The sequence below is a fragment of the Halteromyces radiatus genome (assembly GCF_025201355.1).
Source record: "Halteromyces radiatus strain CBS 162.75 chromosome Unknown BX664scaffold_8, whole genome shotgun sequence".
Lineage (NCBI taxonomy): Eukaryota > Fungi > Mucoromycota > Mucoromycetes > Mucorales > Cunninghamellaceae > Halteromyces > Halteromyces radiatus.
The window spans coordinates 534,602-556,730 of NW_026251694.1; the positions used below are offsets into that span (position 1 = coordinate 534,602).

Consider the following 22,129-nt stretch of genomic DNA (forward strand, 5'->3'; position numbering starts at 1 on the left):
TTTTTTTTATATAATATATAGATAGGCGATTTAACATAAATGGAAACACTATCCCTTTTTTTAATTAGGGGGGGTTGTATTGATAAAAAAATCAACCGATAAGAAGATCGTTCGATATTGTTTTTTCAACTGATTCGCACTATTGTTTATATATATATATATAATTTTGCTCCTGAATGTTTATATTTATAAGAATGAATCAAATCGATGAAATCCATTTTATCATACAGTCAATAGAAAATAAATGTCATTTTCAAAAGTAAACGGGGGTCCGATCGATTTGTCAAAGTTATTTCCCCCCCAAAATCGACTGTGTGTTCATAATAGCTCCTAATGGTTGGTTTTTCAGATATTTTCTCCCTTTTTTTTTTTTAAGGAAAACTCTTCTCTTTGTCTCTTTCTCTGGTTTTTTTTTTTTTTGTTTTTGCCCCTTATTTTTTTTTTCTTTTTAGTTCAAAAAAAATAAAATAAAATAAAATAAAAATAGCTTCCGTTTTTTTTCAATTTCTTTTCTTTTCTTTCTTTCTTTTCTTTTTTTTTTATCTTTTCTCTTTATTCTCAATCAACTATGCCGATAACTACCAAGTCCGACGGTATGACAGCAACAAGTATTCAGAACAAAAAGGTTTTAAATCAAGATGTTAAGAAACTTCTCGAAAAATTATCTTCTATTACTGGTGGAGAAGATGAACGTTCCGCAGTTGCCAAGTCTTTGGTTTCATATATTGAAAGTCATGGTGGTGCAAAATGTTTAGATCAAACCAAGATTATTGAAGTATTAGAAAAAGATCTCCAATCCAAAAAGAATCAAGTTGCTCGGTTGAATGCCATTGAAACTATTCATACAATGTTATTATCTGGTCCTATTACTGAACCTTATCTAGTTCCTTTTCTCTCTACTTTTTTGGAACTTCAAGCAGATAAACAAGCTATAGTCAAACAAAAAGCAGAAGAAATTGCCAACAAGTTATGTATCAAGGTGAATCCCCATGCAACTGCCATCATTGTCCCTTATCTTTTGAAAGGTTTGGAAAATTCCTCCAAGTGGCAAACCAAGATGCTCTCATTACGTCTTTTGGAATTATTGGTCAAGACTCATCCTGAACCCTTTTATATTACTATCCCTGAAGTGATTCCTGTTGTATCTGGTTGTATGTGGGATACAAAAGCTGATGTCAAGAAACAAGCCACTACTACTATGGGTGTCATTTGTGCATTAATAGAAAACAAGGATATTGAACGTTTTATTCCTGCTGTCATTGGTTGTATTAATCATCCTGAAAATGTACCTGAAACAATTCATCTTCTTGGTGCTACTACTTTTGTTCATGAAGTTGATACTGCTACTTTATCTATCATGGTTCCTTTACTCAGTCGTGGTCTTCAAGAAAGAGCTACCCCTATCAAACGCAAGTCAGCATTGATCATTGACAATATGTGCAAACTAGTGGATGACCCTGAAGTGGCTGCTCCTTTTTTACCTCTTCTCTTACCTGCCCTTGAAAAAGTACAAGATATGGTGGCTGATCCTGAATGTCGTGGTGTAGTTCAAAAAGCATTAGTGACTTTGAAGAGTGCTGGTGGTAATTCTTCTACAGAACAAAAACAACAATCTGCTATTATTCTTTCCAAGCAAGAAAAATCTGCCAAAGTCGATACAGCATTCAAGGCTCTTTTACCCAGCAAGGTGGATGGCTCTTTGGAAGTAGTGGTACGCTATATCAAGGATATTGCATTGAATTTATGTATTGCCAAAAACTTTTTCAAGCAAGTCTGGATTGATTCTTTGGTCCCTTATCTTTTGATGCTTCCTAATACTAATAAAACTGATGCTGAAGGTCTTGCTTCCATGGCTTTAGACAAATGTGAAGAAGCAGTGACTCCCAAGGATACTGAAGAAGATGATGACGAAGGTGAAGATTTGTGTAAATGTGAATTCTCACTTGCTTATGGTGCCAAAATCTTATTGAATCGTACTTCCTTACATCTCAAACGTGGTCGTAGATATGGTCTTTGTGGTGCTAATGGTTGTGGTATGTATTTATTTGTCTTTTAAAATCCATTTTATTCAACCTTTTTTTTTTTTTTTGGATGAATGTCATATTAGGCAAGTCGACTTTGATGCGTGCTATTGCAAATGAACAAGTAGATGGATTTCCACCCAAATCAGAACTCAAGACAGTTTATGTGGAACACGATATTGATGGTTCTGAAGCAGATACTCCATTGATTGACTTTATTATATCTTCTCAAGGTGTAGAGACAAAGGATCGTGATCAAGTTCACAAGATTTTGCGTGAATATGGATTCACTGAAGAAATGGTTACTTCTATGCCTATTGGTGCTCTTTCTGGTGGATGGAAGATGAAACTGGCTTTAGCTCGTGCTATGTTAATGAATGCTGATATTTTGTTATTGGATGAACCTACTAATCACTTGGATGTGGTAAATGTGGCTTGGTTGGAAAACTATCTTCTTGGACTCAAGACTGTAACCTCCATGATTGTTTCTCATGATTCTGGTTTCTTAGATCATGTATGTTCTGATATCATTCATTATGAAGCCAATTACAAACTCAAACGTTACCGTGGAAATCTATCAGAATTCGTCAAGAAAGTCCCCAAGGCTGCATCTTATTATTCTTTGGAAGCTTCTCAAATTCATTTTGCTTTTCCTGAACCTGGTTACTTAGAAGGCATCAAAACAAAGGAACGTGCTATCTTGAAAATGAAGAATGTTGATTTCCAATACCCTGGTACAAATCGCAAGCAATTGATCAACATTAGCATGCAGTGTTCTTTAGCTTCTCGTGTTGCTGTCATTGGTCCCAATGGTGCTGGTAAGTGAATCTAAACGATAATTATATATAAAATCTTATTTCTTACCTTTTTTTTTTTTTTTTTTTGTACATCGTCTATTAACAGGTAAATCCACTTTGATCAAGTTATTGACTGGAGAAATTGAATCTGATATTGGAACAGTATGGAAACATCCCAACCTTCGTATCGCTTATGTGGCACAACATGCTTTCCACCATATTGAAAAGCACTTGGATAGCACACCAAATGAATATATTCAATGGAGATATGCAACTGGAGAAGATCGGGAAGAACTAGAAAAAGTAGATCGTGTGATCAATGAAGATGAAGAAAAACAAATGAATCAAACCTTTGTTATTGATGGAGAAAAACGCGTGGTGGAAGATCTCGTTGGACGTCGAAAACTGAAACAGTCGTATGAATATGAAGTATCCTGGAAAGGTCGATCTTCTGTGGACAATACATGGCTTTCACGACAAAAATTAGAAAACATGGGATTTGCAAAAAAGATTGCCGAAGTGGATGCATTGGAAGCGGCCAAGTTGGGATTGAATCGACCACTGACATCCAAAGAAATTGAAAAGCATTTAACTGAAATTGGATTGGAACCTGAATTCGCTACTCATTCTCGTATTCGTGGTCTTTCTGGTGGACAAAAGGTCAAATTGGTCATCGGTGCTGCTATGTGGAATAAACCACACATGTTGGTGTTGGATGAACCTACTAATTACCTGGATCGTGAATCTCTAGGTGCTTTGGCAACAGCAATCAAGAACTATGGCGGAGGTGTGGTCATTGTCACTCACAACCGTGAATTCTCTGAAGCCTTATGTAGTGAAGTTTGGAAGGTAGATAATGGTGAACTAGTCGCTTCTGGTCACAATTGGGTCTCTGGTAACGGCACTACCAAAATTGATGAAAAAGAAGACGAAGATCAAGTTGATGCTCAAGGAAATACTGTCAAAGCTAATAAGAAGAAAGTCAAACTTACTTCCAAGGAACTTCGAAAGAAGAAGAAGGAACGTATGGAACGCCGAAAGAGGTAAAAGGAAAAAAAAATTTACAATATTATTGGATGAACATTCTATTAATCTCATCTCACTTTTCTTTTTTCCTTTGTGTTTAAAATCATTAGGGGTGAAGAAGGTAAGCATCTTAAAAAAAAAGAAAGAAAGAATAGAGTAAAATGGATAAATGACTAACTGTATTACTTTTTTATTATTTTATTTTTATAGTCTATACCACTGATGAAGACGATTAGATCTTTTTTTTTCTTTTTTTTTTTTTTTACAAAAAACTTGATTTTATATACAAATATATATATATCATTATACCAGTGTTATAGTATTGGTTAGCATTAGAAGGTATTATTTTATAGCAGCATAGTTATCCTTTTTTATCCTTATACTTCTGTTCTGAATAAAAACAAAATCCATTCCAACCCCGATTCATGCGTTCAATGACCAAAGATGGATAGTCTGTTCAACAAGCCCTTTTTTTTGGATGAAGATGATAGATGGTGGATCAACGACTGTGTGTTGACTTTATAACAACAACAACAAAAAAAAAAAAAAAAAAAAAGTATATGTCAGACTCTAAAAAGGTAATTCTTGAAGAAAATGGAACAATTGTTACTCATTTGTATTAGAAGAGAATAACAAAGAAATAAAAAGATATATATATATATATATATAGTAATATTGTGTTTTGAGTATCTCATTGTCAGAACCAATTCAAATCAAAAAGGAATAAAATTATTTTTATTGACAACAGTATGTATAATAATAAAATAGAAACTTTAATTCTGTGACATTCAGCTTATAAAATAATCATGTATAAAAGGTAAACTATCCTAATTATATAGATATTGGAATATACGCACATCGATGGATAATTGATGTAAAGGATGACTTGTGTTCTTCATTCGTGTGATAATTGAAGACAGATCACGTACTTGATGATGATGCCTCAAAGCATAACGAGCATATCCTTCTCAAAATAAAATAAGAATGAATCAATGGAAGATAAAAAAAAAAAAAAAGTAGATAACATGACTTACGAAAACGAGCCAATTTAAAAGCCTTTGATTGTTGATGAATACGTTGTTGAGTTGATTTGTTATGCAATGTGAATCTAAAAAAAAAGGAAAGAAAACGTAAGTATCAATGACAAGAATGGTTATTATGCATTATCTTTTTATGCAGAAAATATTCAATCAAGTATTATTACTTCGTGCCTCCAATCCATTTCATTTTTGGGAATGAAAAGAAAGAAAGAGAAAGAAAAAAAAAAATAGAATCGAAGGTCGAGACATTTTCAATTTAAGGTTTGATAATGATTAAAAATCCGATTCCCTTTTTAAGTATACCAAGTAAAAAGAAATGAAAGAGAAAGAAAAAAAAAAAAAGGTACATAATAAATGATGATTGAATTGATATATCAATAATATAATATAGATAATAAAAACAAGTATGATGATCAAAAAAGAAATAAGTAATCGCGTATATCATTTTTTTTAAGTAAACCAAAAGACTGGGGAAGTAAATGTATTCCCATTATCCAAAACTGGAGAAAGAAATGACAGGGCGAAAGTAATAGGTTAAAATGATGATCGGGGCAGAAAAGATAAATTTTCGTGTTCCCTCTTTTTTTTTTTTTTTGCTTCCCCTCGCACTCACAGTCTCCTTTTTTATATTTCAAGTTTATTTTTGGTCTCTTTTTTTTTTTTTTTCTCTTTCTTTCTTTCTTTCGTTTTCTTTTTTGCCCTTTCTCCTTTTATATATATATATATATAAATATATATAAATATTTTTTTTATGTATATATATTTTTAGACGAGTCTCTTGTATCTCTATAGTCTCTTGTCCTTTATCTCTCATATATACATTTTACTATCACTTTTTTTTTTTTTACAATTGGAACTATTGTGATGCTCCCTTTCCTTTAAAAAAAAATTTATATTATTTATATATTTATAGGACTTCTCCTTCTTTATTTATTTCATATTTAAAATGACCACTCAAACAAGACTTACACCTTCAGCATCTATACGCGAACAATATTATCGAAAACACGGCATACAACAAAGATCTCATGGTAATACCAACTCACCAACTGAACATCTGAACTATCCATTACGTGACGAAGTAGAAGAAGACGATAATGAATTTGACTATCGACCAGAAGGTGCCATTGCATTTGCTCCCTTGAAACTACCTGACTTTCCTTCTATCAACACGGATGAAATATCTTTACTATCTCGACATACTGAATATGATACAGAAGACGACGATGCTGCAACTCGTTCCATCATTAGTTTACAAACTATGGATAGTTTACGTATTGGAAACAACGATAGTGGTCATAGCACTCTTCCTTCTACTTCTTCTGGCTTTGGTCCTTCTCCTCATTCTGTCAATACTCAACAATCTCGAAACCTTTTACAACGTCAACAAAGTAGTCAAACTCTATGTGTACCTTCTTCAACAATGGATCATAAAGGCAATACAAAACCTTCTTGGCAAAAATCCTCATCTAACGAAAAAGTGAGTTTATTGTCACGATTATCCAAAACAACAGCTCCTATGCGAGCAAGATTATCAGCAATGTCTAGAACAAGCAGTAAGTGGATGATAAAATAAAAATCATAAATACCTTATTCTCATATCTTTTTTTTTCTTCTTTTTATTCTTCTTTAGATTATCTGAAATCAGAAATGGTGGCATCCTTATCTATACCATTGCGACGATCAGCAGAAAGTGTTTACAATTTACCAACAACGGCAGCACTACGAATTACTGGTCGACGATCTCAAGGCGAAAGAGCTCAATCATTCTCTTTTGAAAAATCAGTCCGGCCTTCTAGGGAAATGATTACTTCATCTTCCAATCATTCAACATCATCCAGTAGCAAAGACAGTACGTCACTCGTTTACGCCGCTCTCTTATCAGAAGTTGCAACAGCTTTCAAGGAACGTGTAACGGTAGGAACAAAGATAAAGGATAGTATCAAATACAAGGACACTTTTGATGGAGTAGAAGCAGTGGTAAGTTTGATTTCATGTGGTGCAAATGTATATATATGTAATTATAAAAATAAGACATTGATTTATAGTTTGTTTTGTTTTGGTAGGACAAATTGGCCTTTTTGACAAAAACCAAAGACCGCAATTTGGCTTTACTACTTGGTCGAGCTTTGGATGCACAGAAATTCTTCCACGACGTTAACTATGAACATCGATTACGCGATTCACGACAAGAATTATATCGATTTACTGAACGTATCAATGTACGACATTCTCAACTTCCATCTATGACCGATGAAGGTATATCCACATCCTTCAAGCCCGACTCTGTAACAAATGGCGAAGAGGACGATATCTCCGAAGTCAATTATCCTGCATTACAACAAACAACCGATGATCATCATCCTAACGGCGTCTTCACTCTTTTGACAAATTGTTACTCTCCAACATGTACTCGAGAAAAACTTTGTTATAGTGTATTTTGTCCTCGTCGATTGGAACAGGTAACTAAAAAAAAAAAAAAGAAAAGATTTCAAAGTTTATATACTCATTATAATATGATTGTAAAATTCAATAGCAAGCTAGAAATTCGAACCGAAAAACTGTACATCGTACAAGCAGCAAGTCATCACTTATTGAAAAGGTAAAACAAAGAAGAGAGATGTAAAAAAAAAAAAAAAAAAAAAAAAAAAAAAAAAAGCATGGAAAGTTAAACTCAATTGTTCTTACATCGCTTTATAGAAGGATCGTTTGTGGGCCAGCACAGTGTCAAAATTTGTTGTAGATAAGCTCAGCAAGGAAGACCGAAAACGCCAAGAAAACATATTTGAATTCATTTATACGGAAAAAGATTTTGTTGATGATTTGGCCTATGTGAAGACTGTAAGTTTAAAGTTATTGATTGAGAAACAATCTTATTCATCCTTGAAATTTATTATAATATAGCATTGGATTCAACCACTCTTGACTGATGATATAATTCAACCAGCTGATCGAAGGGAATCCTTGGTTCGTGATATTTTCTGGAATATCATGGAAGTATATGACGCCAATAAACAATTTGTGGAAGCCCTTCAACAACGACAAAAAGCAAGTCCTGTGGTCTATCAAGTAGGTGATATTATTTTACAATATGTCGCCCATTTTACTCCATTTGTCCAATATGGTGCACATCAAATCATTGGCAAATCTATATTTGAAACTGAAAAATCGACAAATCCAGAATTTGCTGCTTTTGTTCAGGTAATTAAACAAAATAGGAAAAACAAGGAGAGACAGAAGGGGGGTTAGGAATAATGCATGATGATGATGATAGGCGAATGATCAACATTGTGAACTATAATTTAAAATTTTATTATTGTTATTATACAGGCAACAGAACGATTACCAGTGTCTCGAAAATTAGAATTGAATGGCTACTTGACTAAACCTACCACTCGATTAGGTATGATGATGATAAAAAGAGAAATGGAAGATAGGAACATTAAAAAAAAAGAATCTGATTTACTAAATTTATATTTATTGATTTTATTTTATACAGGTAGATACTCCTTATTGTTAAGGGAAATATTGAAACATACACCAAAAGATCATCCGGATCAAGAAACCATTCCAAAGGCTATGAAAATTATTGCTGAGCATCTCTCCAATGTGAATCATGAAACTGGGAAAACTGAAAATCGATTTAATTTACAATTATTGGCTGAAAAACTTCAAGATTCCTCTTACTTGGCAGATATGGTAAGATTGAAAGATAGAGAGAGAGAAAAAAAAAAAGCTAGATATTCAAAGAAAAGAATATGTATATTGATATCTTTTTACTTTTTTTCAGGATTTGGATCTTTTGAATGAAAATAGACAAATTGTTATGAAAGGACCGTTGAAAAGAAAAGGTACTGGATCAGAATCATTGGCATTACAAGTCTATCTACTGGATCATTGCTTGATTATCACCAAACAAAAGTTTGTAGGTGATGTTGAACAATTCAAGTTATATAGAAAGGTAAGTAAAAATAATAGATAATTGATAGATAAACTCATTTTTATTTTTTTTTTTATTTTAATATGATAGCCTATACCTATTGGTTTACTTGCCATTTCATTACCAGATCAAACCAAACGTGCTAGTGTAATACTTCCTTATGGTCAACATAAAACCAGTGATTCAATCTCATCCATTGATTTATCAGCCCTTGCCAATACATCCAATAATAATGGTGGCGTTTCAACAACTGCGACTGGAGGAGCAAAAAGTGGATATCCTATCAGTTTTGTACATCTTGGACGTCATGGTGCTAGTCCGATCACATTATATGCCAGTACATTCACAAGTAGACGACAATGGGTAGATAAGATTGAATCTTATCGATATGCAGTGATGGAAAAACAAAAAGTGTTTCAAGTAGTACCTATCAATAATGATTTCTTCAATGGATTTAACAAAGTCAATTGTGCCTCTACCTATGGTAAAATTTGATAAAAAAAAAAAAAAAGGTATGAATGTTGATCTTTTTTTTTTTTTTTTTGTCATTAGGGGATAGTATTATTATTGGTGGTGATCAAGGGGTATACTTAACGACTGGTGGCAAAAATAACAAAAAGGTGGTTCGTCTATTAGCCATGGATAAAGTATCACAGATCGACATTTTGGAAAACAAATTTATTCTCGTTCTGGCAGATAAAACATTATACACGTATTCGATGGAATCATTATTAAACAAGGAAAATAATAATGATGATGGTATGGATGACGATGTTCTTGATCGAAAACCAACAACCAAAGATGAATCATCCGATGACAATACAACAGCACGACGAGGACGCAAGATCAGCAGCCATGTATCGTTTTTCAAAGTGGGCAAGGTGATGGATAAATCTGAAGGTCAGGCTGGAGTAGAAAGATCCTTGGTATGTTATGTACGATACAATGCAATGACATCCACCATCCGTGCTTTGGAAGTTCATGATAGCACAACGGCCAAGAACAAGAAGAAAAAGCAGCAAAGTATTCGACGAAAGACAAAACAACTGGGTACTTTACTGCGGCATCAACATGAAGGACTACGAGTATTCAAGGATCTCTATATTCCAGGTGAAGCTACATCTATTCAGTATTTCAAGAATGTTTTGTGTATAGGCAGTGCCAAAGGATTCCAAATGGTAGATGTTGGTTCGGCAGGTGTTTTAAGTAAGTTGACGACAAATATATATATATATATATATATATATATATATAGAAACTGACCTTTTTTTTTTATTTTAGGTGTATTGGATCCAAGTGATGAAAGTCATAATGTGCTTGCCTCAAGATATGATTTGCGACCTATTTCCATGTTTCGACATCCCAATGGCAACATCTTATTATGTTATAATGGTAAATATCTTTAATGAATGAATATGGGCTTATCTTTTTTTTATAATGAATTAGATCTGGCGTTTTATATTGATAAGAAAGGAAGACGTGTACGACAAGATTGGATGATGCGATGGGAAGGTCATCCTACAGCGTTTGCGTTCCGATACCCATACATTGTGGCCTTTGATTCTAGTTTTGTTGAAATTCGACATATTGATACCGTAAGTAAAATGAATTTTTTATTTTTATATCATCCTTAATTTTTTTTTTTTTAAGGGCCATATTGTGCAAATCATACCTGGCAATAATATCCGTTGTTTGAAACCTGATCCTTTGGATGCTATTCATTGTGTGATGGAGGATGGAGTGAGTGGCAATGAATTAGTGTTTCAACTCAAATTCATAGAAAAGTAGTTTCCATAGTCTTTTATTATTCGTATCCATCGTCATCAATAAATTATACATTTTTTTCTATCTATTTGGAATCAAAAAAACAATTTTTATTATTATAATACAATAAGGTGGGGAAGAACATAACACAAAAAAAAAAGGTACAGAATAACTAATGACAAAAAAAAAAAAAAAAAAAACGGGGTGGTTAATGTATATATATATATATGTATGATATGGGAAGCAAAAGAGAAGGGAGGGGTAAAGATATAAAAAATAAAAAAAAAAAAATCAAACAAGATAATTGGAAACACCCATCATGATTGGTGTGGAAGGATACATGGATGACCAATAAGAGGAAGGGTTTGGAGGAGGGATATAAGATGCAAAGGCCATATTGGTGGGACTAGATGAAGACATCATCATTGGATCTTGTAAAGGATGACCAATATAATGTGAAGATGGTTGATAATAATTTGATGATGGATAATGTTGAGTAGGTTCAACAAATCGAACCCAACGACGAGTTTCAGGGCATTTTTCAATCAATGTCATCAAATCTTGTTTCAAATGTTGAGAGACGCCTTTCAAAGAATGTCGGAAGAAGCGAGAGGCTTGTTTTCCTTCAGTAAAGTCACTACATTGTACCCAAGAAGTATTCTCTGATGATCCAGTTTCCATATAAAAAAGAGGACTTTCACTGATATCAAAATGCACATCTGCCAACACATTGTTGTCTTCCACAAATTCAATACCGGCTACAGAGGATAATGGGATTTCCATCTTGAAATGACATCCAGCATCTTCTATTTGCCATTCAAACACATTGTTCTTGAACACACAGAGTAAATCAGATACACGTAACTTGAGTCGATGCCATGTCCCAATGGTTAATGTGGTACAATTCAAATATACATCCGAAGAAGCATCCATTGATATCATGTCAGATAATCCATTATTTTCGATGGTAGTAGTAGTAGTAGTAGTAGTAGTAATGTCGGATGGTGAGATATGAGGTGATGTTGGTATAGTATTGTCATTATTGTTTTTGTTCATCATCAAATTGGAAGGATCAATGGTAACAGGAGGATTACTAAGAGATCGTTCTACAGGATGAGGTGTTGGTAAATCTGAACAAGTTCCATTTTTGGCATACAACACAGATACAGATTGTGATCGTGTAGCATCTACATTTAAAAAAAAAAAAAAAAAAGATAAGTAAAATAGTCATTATCATCAATAATATTAAAGATACTTACGATGAGCAGAAGAAGGCCAAATATCTTGAGGACTAACAGTAGCTTGATCCAATTGATCAGGAGGTGTAATAGCGGAAGAAGTGGTAGATATAGAAGAAGAAGAAGAAGAAGTAGATGAAGAGGTAGTCAACATAGCAGTAGGACCAGCATCAGGAACAGCAACCAATGTAGGTATGGAGGAAGTAGGAGAAGCAGCGGAAACAGAAGGGTATGACAAACAAGTAGAAGAGTAATCATGATGATGAGGACTAGGAGAAGGAGATAAAGGATTACCATGTAAATAATCTGGAAAATCAACATTATCTTGTAATGGGTATGAAAGATGATGAGATGGGGGTATGTTGGCAGATGATGTCAAAGAATCCAAAGAAGCACTGGGTGAAGATGATGAAGTGGTCGATGATGTAGAAGATGCTGGAGGAGTAGACATGGATGATAAAGAAGAAGATGGATGATGTATTGAACTACTATCAACACTAGATGATCTTGGTAATGGCACACGAGGATACATTTGTTGATGATGTTGAGGTAAAGGCATGATAGGTGTTCCACCATAAGGTTGCATTCCATATTGTTGTTGATGATAATGATACAGTTGAGCACGAATGGAGGCTTGTTGCATTTGCATTTGAGCACGTTTTTGCATATGCTTCACCTTTGCTCTTCGATTCTGAAACCAAATTTGAATAGAGCGTTCACTCATTTGGAGACGTTCTGATAACTCCTTTCGAAGTTTACTGTTGGGACTGACATTAGCTGAGAAAGTATCTTCCAAAACTGAAAGTTGTTCGGCTGTAGCACGAGTTCTTTTTCTTACTGCTGTTGTGGGTGCATCCAAGTTGTTGTTAGAAGGTTCAGGTGTAGGGGAAGTAGTATTTGTTGATTCAACCAAAGACATTGTAGAAGGAAAGAATGAAGAAAGAAAGAGAGCGTATGTTCAAAAATAAAAATTTTGTTGCAAAGGAATGATATGAAAGTAGTAAAGGTCTTTTGTTTGAGAGAGAGAGAAAGAATGAAAGAAAAAAGGAGGAGGAAGGGGAGAAGGGAAAAAATTAAAGGAAAGGTTATACGGTTTGATGAAACCTAAAGGAGAGGTAAAAGAAGAAGAAGAAGAAGAGAGAAAAAAAAAAAAGTGTTGAACACGAGAAAGAAAAAGATAAAAAAGTATAAAAAAAGTCTGGAGAACCTTTTTTTTTTTTTTTTTTTTTTTTTTTTTAGCAGAAACTAGCTAATACCAAAAGGAAAACAGGGAGTTTGAATCGGATATTCTTTTGATTTTTGTACCCATAGATATGGGATCTCTTTCGCTCGCTCGCTCGATTTTTCACCATTTTTTTTTTCCCATTCTGCTTTTTCATTGCGTGGCGGTTCTCAAACATATTGAATTTGGTTTAGTGTCTTCAATAAAAAAATCAGGTCCGCATGTTGCTTTTTTTCCGTCAACTAGGATATTATTCTCTCTCCTTGATAATCCATTGAATGTTTTATTATGAATTGTAATCGATTTGATCAATCTATATATATATATATATAATGATGACTCTGTGATGATGATCATCCCATATTATAAATCAAACCTATTTTTTTTTAATGATAACACTCTTTTCATAATATATATAAAAAAAAATAAAAAGTCGTCATATCATATTATATAAACGAATAGTTGGAAAGGGAACGTGCGGTTTATCGAAATAGCAAACAGGTTATTTTTCGCACGCAAAAGAATCCAATGGTAGGACGAAATCATCTATAAAAGGTAATGGACCACGCCCCTTGATTTTCTGAGCGGGGGAACCCAATGAAAATAGAGACTGGGATCAAGTGTTTTTTTTTTTTTTTTAAAGTTTTCCTGCTTACTACAAAGTTAGGCTATTTTGCTAAAAAGTAAAAAAAAAAAAAAAAAAAAAAAAAAAAAAAAAAAAAAAAAAAAAAGAATGATGATCAAACAATAAGATTGATTTCCCTCCTTAGATGTTCATCTATCTACTTTCTTTTCTATAAAAAGAAGATGAAAGCCTCCGATATGCAAAACATACATAATTTTTAATTTATAATTCAAATGATAAAAAAAAAAGAAAGGATCAGCGGTTTCAGCTGCTCTCTTTCATCATCATGAAAAAGAAACATATCCAACCCGCTTCGATGGATCGCTGGTTCATTTAACTAGTCCTTGTGCCATTCTACCCAATCAAGAAGGATCATCATACAAGTGTGATTTTCTCTTTCGTTAGCGGACTTCAATGACCGATACCGGTTTGCCCGCGTTTCCTTTTTATCCGCGATAGAAATTCTACATCAGAAGGAAAACGTGACCTGATGGTTCGTTGATGATGGTAGGTTAGTTTTTTTTTGTCTCCTTCTCTTTGATCTAATCAATCATCATCTTTTTTTATGACAAATCATATCTCAGTTTTTTTTTTTTTTGGATGATGATGATCATTGGATGAAAAAAAATTTTTGTAGTATAAAGAAAATTTTTCAGGTACATCAAAAAAAAAAATTTCCATCTCTTTTTTTTCTCCGGGCTTTTAGAATGACAGTAATCTAAAAGTAGGATGTTCTAACTCTTGTCATAGTAGAGTGCTTGATAAGGCAAGTTGTCTAATGAGTTTTAAAAATAAATTCATATTCAATTTTTAGGTTGACGAAAATAACTTTATCATTTTTTTTTTTTTATCTTGTGATTTCTTTTATTCCCTCAGGTTTTTTTTTTTTTTTTTGCTTTAGACAAGAATCATAAATCAACTGGTAAACCTTTCGTCAAACCAGGCACGAATTACCTTTTAAGCTTTTGATGCTTTCTTTCATGATGATTAGGTTTCTTCTGTATCATAAGATGGAAGTACAATCTCTTTCTCTCTTTTTTTTTTTTTATTTTCATCCTCTTAAAATGAGATTTTTTTTTCTTTGGTTTCTTTCTTTCTGCATGGAATTGAGCATATGATAGAACACGCGTCATTCTTTGCATTCCCGCCTAAATGGGTAAATGTTTTTCTTCCCTGATCATCATCATTATTATATATGATGATGTTTACAAAAAGAGATATTTTTTATACTTATATGCAAAGCAGGAGCGAAGCACTTTTTTTTTTTTTTTACCATTGTATAATTGTACAACATCCCAAGTTTTCCCAACCTATACTTCCCTTTTAAGAGTACCGTGTTACGTAAACTAACCATTAGAAAATTTCAATCATAGTATGCACTTTGTATGCAGCTCTTCCTTCTATTCTTATCATCCTCTTTTTAATCACTGCTGTGATGATAGTAGAATGATGATAATCAACAATTGATTACTATTGAAAAATTTTTCCAGGATCTGTCAATTCGAGTTCAATGTGTATGCGCTTTTTGGCACAGATGACCTTAATATGAACAACTATTTTTCACATCATCTTTAAAAAAAACCAACATCAATAATTATGAAGGATATGCATCATTGATGATCGTCTATGCTAACTTTACTGATCAAGTCGATTGCAGTAAGCCATGTCACACAAATCGTCAAAAAAAGTAATAAAAAAAAAAAAAAAAAACGTTGTTTCTGATCCAAGCATTTTTTTTTTTTTATTTTTATCATCATGATCCAATTGGAAACACTGTAAAATCATCAACTAGCAAAATAAAAGGAAAAAAAAAAAAGGGAAGCATGATTTTAATAGGAGACGATACAATTGTGGTACAATAAAATGCGTACTACTCTAACTAACTAGAAAACAAAGGTATACATAATAATAAAGCTAAACTACTCCAAACATGTCCAGTCATGTTCTTGATCTTGATATTCGCGCCATAGATTGTGTTGTATAATCTGTTTATCCAATTCGAACCAATATGGTATCTTATCCCATTTTTTCAAATCCAAATCCACCACCTTGATGTGATATCGAAATGAATGAGTCGAGGATGTAATCAGCCTGCTTGTTGATGTCGTGAGAAGCGGATCCGATTTTGTCTTCATCGTCATTGGTGCTGCTGTCGCCGAGTTTGTCGTAACACCATCGCCTTTCTTGCTTTCGTAATCTTTCGTCAAACAAATCATAACGGAACAGTCTTTGAGAATCATAGATAGCACATATTCGTATATCCTTCGAATTTCTTCTTGATCGTCATCAAAGTCTTGTATATCCAAATTTTCTAATCATCATGATAAGAACCGTTAATTAAAATAAAAGAAGAAGAAAAAAAAAGGAGTTGTTTATATAAGTACATAGTCAAAATAATCTTTTTCTTTTTTTTTTATATTCATTTACCAGTATAAGAGTTTGATTGTTGTCGTTTGAGGTATTGTTGTACAATAGTCTTCCAATGATCAATATCGTGTGTGGGTTGTTGTCCATATTTTTCATACAAGGGATAAATGCCTTCAATATCAAATGTATCCAACGTTTGTTGTCGTTCCTTCAAGATTGCCAAAATAGGATCCTCCATGAGAATATTAACGAGTAAATCCGCTACCTTGCCTATCCAATCATCACGCTTGCTTGAAGTAGATGTACTACGATCATCACCATCCATACCGTCAAATAATGCAGAAAGTAAGGCAGACCATTGTTCATGTGGCATCAGGTGACCATTATGAAATAACTTCAGATATCCATGTGGTTGTGTTAAGGAAATCATCAATGCTTGTCGCATACGTTGAGGATCTCCAGAATATAAATCCAAAGGACAATATCGTTTTTCCATAGTGGTTGATGTTCTATGTTGATAATTCCGTAAACGTTGATGCATACAAAATCGACAACGTCGTTTCTTCAAATATCGATGTTTTTGATCAATCAAGTGCGAATCCGGAAGAAATCCCCATTTAGGCTAAAGTTAATTAAAAACAAAAAAAAAAAAGATCTTTTCACTCAATAAATTTGATTGATTTATTTATATTAGTTGTTTTTTTTTTGTTACCTTTATTTCAAAAGTCCAAGTATCATGAGGTCCAAAGGAACGAGTCCAATTTTTCAACAAAAAACCAGAGGAGGGAGAAGTACAAATAGGATCTAGACGATTGTTTGATAAACGATCTGGAAGCACCTTTTCATACAAAGCTTCCATAAACTCGACTGTCACTTCCACTGTCACCTAAACAAGAGAGAGAGAAAAAAACAAATAAAAACATTATTTTTCAAGTAAAGAAAATATAATACTATTGACTTTACCATAGCATCAATGTAACTAGATCCTAATAAAGCGCCTATAACGTGTTGACTAAAATCGATTGTAAAGTGGCTAGAATAAGAGTCTTTGCCATGGTTTTTGACCAATCTTAAAACATGACCTTTCTATTTTTTTTTAAAAAAAAAAAAAAAAAAAAGAGAGAGTATGAGTTTATATATTGTTTTCTTCTTTTTTTTCTTTATATACATTACCAGATTGATATCATGTCCTACATAAGTAAGAATCAAGTGAGCGTTTCCTTCTGCCAAATAAGACCAATCATGTATATGTTGATGGGTCAATAAAAGCATCAACCACAAGTTGAAAAGAATAGAAAAAGAAAAGAAAAAAAGATAACCAATAGATTTTTTTGATAACTTCAAAAAAAGGGCGTGTCACAACAGCCAAACAAAAAAGAAAGAAGAGAGAAAATAAAAAGTCCGCTTTCTATTTTCTTTTTTTCTTTTTTTTTTTTTTTTGGTTGTTTCAAATGTGACAAGAATCAATGTTATTCTTGCGGTATGGATATCAAGACATATCGAACGCATAATTTTTGTATTATAGAGTGGATTCTCTTTTGGCTACGATAGCTGGAGTCTACTCTTTCATTTATTTTATTCTGAAATGAAAATGAAAATCGATCTTTCTTATTAAAATCATTAGTTTTATTTTATCAAAAAAAAAAAAGTATTATATTTAAAAAAGAACATGTATTAACGCAAGCTAAACACCCAAGATCTTGGAATTTTTCATCTGTAAATGTGGAAAATCCTTGAATCAAAAAAAAAGTTTAAAACATGAGAACGCGTCTTTGTTGTCCCAAAAAAAAAGAAAAAGTCTAAAAATAACAATCCAAACTTAACCGTTATGCAGAATGTTCCAAATCTACTGGTAATTTTCGTTTTATTTTGTTGTCTATAGAATCGTCTTTTTTCCCTCTTGTTCTAATATCATTTACCTGGAAATTTTGAATAGGAAAAAGGTACTAAAATTGGTCAAGATGTTCAAATAAAGTAGGTGAAATGGGTTTCATCATTGTCCTTCTAGTAAAAAAAAAAATCACATTTATCTTGAATACTTATCGTGTGTCTACTGTTCGAACTTGCTTACACTTTGATGTGAATAAGGTTAGTAATGATAATAATGATAATATTATTATTTTTTTTATTTGATAACCATAAACACAAGAATTATCATAAAAGAAGAAGAATACAAAGAAGTGAAAGAGAAGAGTGCTCCACCTGTTTTCAAAAGAAAATAAAAACACCAGTCGGAGATGAAAATACATGTGGTTTTTTTTTTTTTTTCTTTGCAATAGCATTCACAAAAAAAAAGGAGGTATTTTACTTTTTTCTTTTCTTTTTTATTTCCTTTTATTTTTATTATTTTATTATTGGTTCACTATTATTTGATCATGATGGACATTCAAAAAATAGTGGATGCCATGGATTATGTGGATTACAAACAATATGTCATAGGATTTGCTAGTATTATATTTACTTTTGAACAATACTTGAAGTAAGTAAAATACGTGTTTAATTGAAGATGAACTAACTTTATATTTCTTTTTTGTTTTTTTTAATATAGTTATCGTCAGTATAGAAGATATCTGATGCGTGATCGACCCAAGGAATTAGCTGATATTGTTACTGAAGAAGACTTTAAAAAAGCACAAAGTTATAATTTGGATAAATCTCAATTTGGATTTGTACACGATCTTGTCAAACAACTAGAAACTTTACTTATTTTGAATTATGATGGTATGGCATGGCTTTGGTATACTTCCGGTCATCTTTTGGAAACATATGCTGGTTATGGATCTGAATATCAGGTATAATATTAATAATATATTTTTTATTTTTTTATTTTTTTTTGTTTTAATAACAAGCCGCATTTTTTTTTTCTTTACTTTAAATAGATTTTACAATCCTTGGTATTTTCCATTTTATTTAGTTGGTTTTCTACTATAACTTCTATTCCATTCTCTCTCTATTCTACCTTTGTGATTGAAGAAAAACATGGATTCAACAAACAAACTATTGGTTTATTTTTCACTGACCTTTTGAAGAGCCAACTGATTATGCTCGTATTGATGTGCCCCTTATTATCTGCTTGTTTATGGGTGATGCAATCCACTGGTGATAAATTCTTTTTATATATTTGGATTCTTTTGTAAGTACAAAAAAAAAAAAAAAAAACGTAAATATTTCTTTTTTTTTAATTGATTGATTTTCATTAGGATGGTATTTCAATTATTCATCATTATGATTTATCCTACTGTGATTCAACCTTTATTCAACAAATTAACTCCTATGGAAGAAGGTGATCTTCGTAGTCAAATTGAAGCCTTAGCTGCACGTATCGCTTTCCCTTTGAAAAAGCTTTATGTGATTGATGGAAGCAAACGATCAGGACATTCCAATGCTTACTTTTATGGATTTGGCAAAAATAAACATATTGTATTATATGATACATTGATTGATCATTCTGACAATGATGAAATCTGTGCAGTGCTGGCTCACGAATTGGGACATTGGAAAATGGGACATACATTGAAATTACTTGGTGTCACTCAAATCTATGCTGTCACTATGTTCTGGTTCTTCTCTTTCTTTATTCACAATGTCAAGTTTTATCAGGACTTTGGTTTCCATACCACTCCCGCTTTGATTGGTTTTGTTTTATTCCAAAGTGTCTATGCTCCTGTTGATAGTGCTATTAGTTTCCTCATGCATATGTATCAACGTAAGAATGAATATGAAGCCGGTAAGTTAAAAGAAAAAAAAAAAAAGGAAAAAGAAGAAATCATATGTTCTCACTCTTTTTTTTTTTTTTTTTTTTTTTTTAGATGCCTTTGCTCTCAAACTTGGATTTGCTTCCAAATTACGTAGTGCCTTGATCAAGTTGAGCACTAAGAATTTGGGTGGCTTCAATATGGATCCCTGGTATTCTGCTTGGAATAATTCTCATCCTACCTTGACTGAACGTCTTAATCAACTTGGTGTCGAACCTACTTCTGACAAACCCATTGCTGTACCTGAACAAGAAACCAAGAAGGATTTGTAAATTATTACTCTACCCTTTTACACACGTATTTCTTTTTTTCTCTCTTTATATCTTTGTTTGTTTTGTTTTGTTTTAGAATTCTTCCACCTTGATTTCATTCGTCATCGTTGTTGTTATCATCTATTCTTCCTTTTTTTTTTTTTGTTTTTGCTATCATACTGAAATAAAATCAATAAAAGAAAATATTATATTCATCTTTTCTTTGTGTATGCGTGTATCATTTGACTTTTTGTATTAAAAAAAAAAAAAGATCGATCAATTTTCTATAAAGTCGCTTTCTATTAGATTCCACTTTCGACATACTTTTTCCATACTATGATCATTGTTGCTGTCACTTCCATTATCCATAATCATTTCAAATATCCATCAAAATCATCATCATAAAAGTCTTCTATGATCACACTATCCATCATCATCATTCAACCATCATTAGTATCATCTACATTAGGCAATAAAAATCAATTGTCCACACGCATAGAACATTCACATTTTTTTTTTTCACTTTATTCATCAAGGAAAGTAGAAAACTAAAATTAAAAAACTACTTATACAGTGTTTTCAAAGTTTTTTGTCGTGTCACAAGAAAATGCTTTTCGTAATGTTATAAAATAAAATATCGTACTTTCCCAAAATGAATGGCGCATTACCACTTTCTCAGATATCGCTCCAGAGATGGCGGTAGAGTACATTAAAAACACATAACATATTGATGATAACTTGTTTATTAAAAATAAAAGACACGAAATAAAAGTAACATGGACTTATCATATTTTTAGCAGCTTTGGGTGTTGCCCATTCTTTTTTAGGTATCAATTGATTGATGATTGATGATTGATGATTGATGATTGATGATTGATGATTGATGATGGATGATGGAACATCGTAGTCAGTCACTGTACAAATTTCTGCTAAAATACAAAATACTTCATTCTAGTTACCTTCTGACAGAACAACATTTTCTTTTTCTTTTCTTTTTTTCTTTGAAAAATGTCAAAACACTCTTTTATCACCCAACATGATAAATCAATATAATAACGATGATTCATCAAACATCTATGGAAATTAAAAAATACAATAATAAATGTGCTGTACACAATCATACTATCATTTAAAATAGAACAACTAAAAAAAAAAAAAAAAAAAAAAATCTAGTCATTAAACTAAAACACGGCAAAAACAAGTCAGTACCATGTATCAGTTAGTACATGGATATTGTAATAATAGAATTTAATGTAGAACATTTATGTAATTAACTTTATTATAAAAGAGAGATGTTGCTAATACTAAAAAAAAATGATGAAGTAGATACTAAAAATAATAAAGTAAATGATAAATTAAATACAATATAAAGAGAGAAATGTTGCTAATTCTAAAAAAAAATGATGAAGTAGATACTAAAAAAGACAAATGATAAATTAGATACAATATAAAGAAAGAAATGTTGTTAATACTAAAAAAAAAAAATGATGATGAATTAGATAGAATATAAAGATAGAAATGTTGCTAATATTTAAAAAAAGATGATAAAACTCGCTTACATCTTGTCTCATCATTTTATCAACTAAAATTAGCTCATAATTGCAGGGGTGATTCATTTTCTTATAAAAGGATCTCTTTGATTTAACTTTTTTTTTTTATTTCTTTACATTATATTCATCTTACCTGCTTCCTTTTTGGCCTACCTGCCTGCTTTTTTGTCTGCCTTCTTTTTTTTTTGATCTATCTTCTTCTTTACAAGTATCCTTTAATCGTTGCACCATCTTTATCCTTGATCTGCTTTTATTTTGTTTTTGGGCTTGACCGTGGTCGCTAATGCGCATCTGCGTGGTTACGGTCTGCCTTTTCTTTTTTTTTTTTTTTCAACAATTTCCGGGTTGGTTATCGCCAAGTTACCTACTTTCACCGTAGCGGTACGGTGATCTCATTACACTTAAATGGTAAGCTAGTGAAATATTTTTATCTGGATAAGTATTACTCATTTTTTATTTTATTTTTTTTTATATGTTAACTTGGTGAACTCAATTGGTGGATTTCTTTTTTTTTTTTTTTTGATTACTCTTTT

The 22,129-nt window shown here is 32.2% G+C and overlaps 6 protein-coding genes across 6 annotated transcripts; 3 read left to right on the forward strand and 3 right to left on the reverse strand.

Moving 5' to 3' along the window:
* Positions 1 to 568: 568 nt before the first annotated feature.
* Positions 569 to 3,865, forward strand: BX664DRAFT_366827 (armadillo-type protein; the record flags this gene model as incomplete). The annotated part of the gene is made up of 3 exons (XM_051548541.1): positions 569 to 2,033; positions 2,108 to 2,839; positions 2,925 to 3,865. The coding sequence occupies 3 exons, from the start codon at positions 569 to 571 to the stop codon at positions 3,863 to 3,865; spliced, it is 3,138 nt and encodes a 1,045-aa protein (XP_051397037.1).
* A 1,676-nt stretch (positions 3,866 to 5,541) lies between these two features.
* Positions 5,542 to 10,676, forward strand: BX664DRAFT_340527 (CNH domain-containing protein). Its single transcript, XM_051546840.1, has 14 exons — positions 5,542 to 6,440; positions 6,518 to 6,864; positions 6,951 to 7,346; positions 7,421 to 7,486; positions 7,585 to 7,725; positions 7,789 to 8,085; positions 8,215 to 8,287; positions 8,384 to 8,583; positions 8,675 to 8,845; positions 8,915 to 9,308; positions 9,377 to 10,030; positions 10,106 to 10,216; positions 10,271 to 10,419; positions 10,475 to 10,676. The coding sequence occupies exons 1-14, from the start codon at positions 5,831 to 5,833 to the stop codon at positions 10,610 to 10,612; spliced, it is 3,747 nt and encodes a 1,248-aa protein (XP_051397038.1). The 5' UTR covers positions 5,542 to 5,830; the 3' UTR covers positions 10,613 to 10,676.
* A 92-nt stretch (positions 10,677 to 10,768) lies between these two features.
* On the reverse strand, positions 10,769 to 12,979 carry BX664DRAFT_340529 (uncharacterized protein). Its single transcript, XM_051546841.1, has 2 exons — positions 11,848 to 12,979; positions 10,769 to 11,775 (listed from the first exon to the last, which is right to left on the reverse strand). The coding sequence occupies exons 1-2, from the start codon at positions 12,743 to 12,745 to the stop codon at positions 10,880 to 10,882; spliced, it is 1,794 nt and encodes a 597-aa protein (XP_051397039.1). The 5' UTR covers positions 12,746 to 12,979; the 3' UTR covers positions 10,769 to 10,879.
* Positions 12,980 to 15,592: 2,613 nt separating this feature from the next.
* Positions 15,593 to 17,312, reverse strand: BX664DRAFT_352635 (inositol-pentakisphosphate 2-kinase; the record flags this gene model as incomplete). The annotated part of the gene is made up of 5 exons (XM_051547684.1): positions 15,593 to 15,984; positions 16,101 to 16,662; positions 16,753 to 16,926; positions 17,004 to 17,126; positions 17,214 to 17,312. 5 exons carry the CDS (start codon positions 17,310 to 17,312, stop codon positions 15,593 to 15,595), a joined length of 1,350 nt encoding a protein of 449 aa, XP_051397040.1.
* Positions 17,313 to 18,359: 1,047 nt separating this feature from the next.
* On the forward strand, positions 18,360 to 20,298 carry BX664DRAFT_388471 (peptidase family M48-domain-containing protein). Its single transcript, XM_051549476.1, has 5 exons — positions 18,360 to 18,519; positions 18,589 to 18,832; positions 18,920 to 19,173; positions 19,241 to 19,767; positions 19,850 to 20,298. The coding sequence occupies exons 1-5, from the start codon at positions 18,416 to 18,418 to the stop codon at positions 20,065 to 20,067; spliced, it is 1,347 nt and encodes a 448-aa protein (XP_051397041.1). The 5' UTR covers positions 18,360 to 18,415; the 3' UTR covers positions 20,068 to 20,298.
* Positions 20,299 to 20,612: 314 nt separating this feature from the next.
* BX664DRAFT_317374 (uncharacterized protein) lies at positions 20,613 to 22,046 on the reverse strand (the record flags this gene model as incomplete). Its single annotated transcript, XM_051542743.1, has 4 exons — positions 20,613 to 20,783; positions 21,006 to 21,120; positions 21,730 to 21,906; positions 21,961 to 22,046. The coding sequence occupies 4 exons, from the start codon at positions 22,044 to 22,046 to the stop codon at positions 20,613 to 20,615; spliced, it is 549 nt and encodes a 182-aa protein (XP_051397042.1).
* Positions 22,047 to 22,129: the final 83 nt, after the last annotated feature.

What these genes read in the sequence shown, in the direction of transcription:
- BX664DRAFT_340527 (XM_051546840.1), top strand. Translation starts at nt 5,831, where the DNA reads ATGACCACTCAAACAAGACTTACACCTTCAGCATCTATACGCGAACAA. An exon ending in AGTCATCACTTATTGAAAAG is followed by an intron (nt 7,487 to 7,584) that starts GTAAAACAAAGA and finishes ATCGCTTTATAG; the next exon opens with AAGGATCGTTTGTGGGCCAG. An exon ending in CAATTGTGCCTCTACCTATG is followed by an intron (nt 9,309 to 9,376) that starts GTAAAATTTGAT and finishes TTTTGTCATTAG; the next exon opens with GGGATAGTATTATTATTGGT.
- BX664DRAFT_340529 (XM_051546841.1), bottom strand. Translation starts at nt 12,745, where the DNA reads ATGTCTTTGGTTGAATCAACAAATACTACTTCCCCTACACCTGAACCT. An exon ending in TTGGCCTTCTTCTGCTCATC is followed by an intron (nt 11,776 to 11,847) that starts GTAAGTATCTTT and finishes TTTTAAATGTAG; the next exon opens with ATGCTACACGATCACAATCT.
- BX664DRAFT_388471 (XM_051549476.1), top strand. Translation starts at nt 18,416, where the DNA reads ATGATGGACATTCAAAAAATAGTGGATGCCATGGATTATGTGGATTAC. An exon ending in ACTTTTGAACAATACTTGAA is followed by an intron (nt 18,520 to 18,588) that starts GTAAGTAAAATA and finishes TTTTTAATATAG; the next exon opens with TTATCGTCAGTATAGAAGAT. An exon ending in GTTATGGATCTGAATATCAG is followed by an intron (nt 18,833 to 18,919) that starts GTATAATATTAA and finishes TACTTTAAATAG; the next exon opens with ATTTTACAATCCTTGGTATT.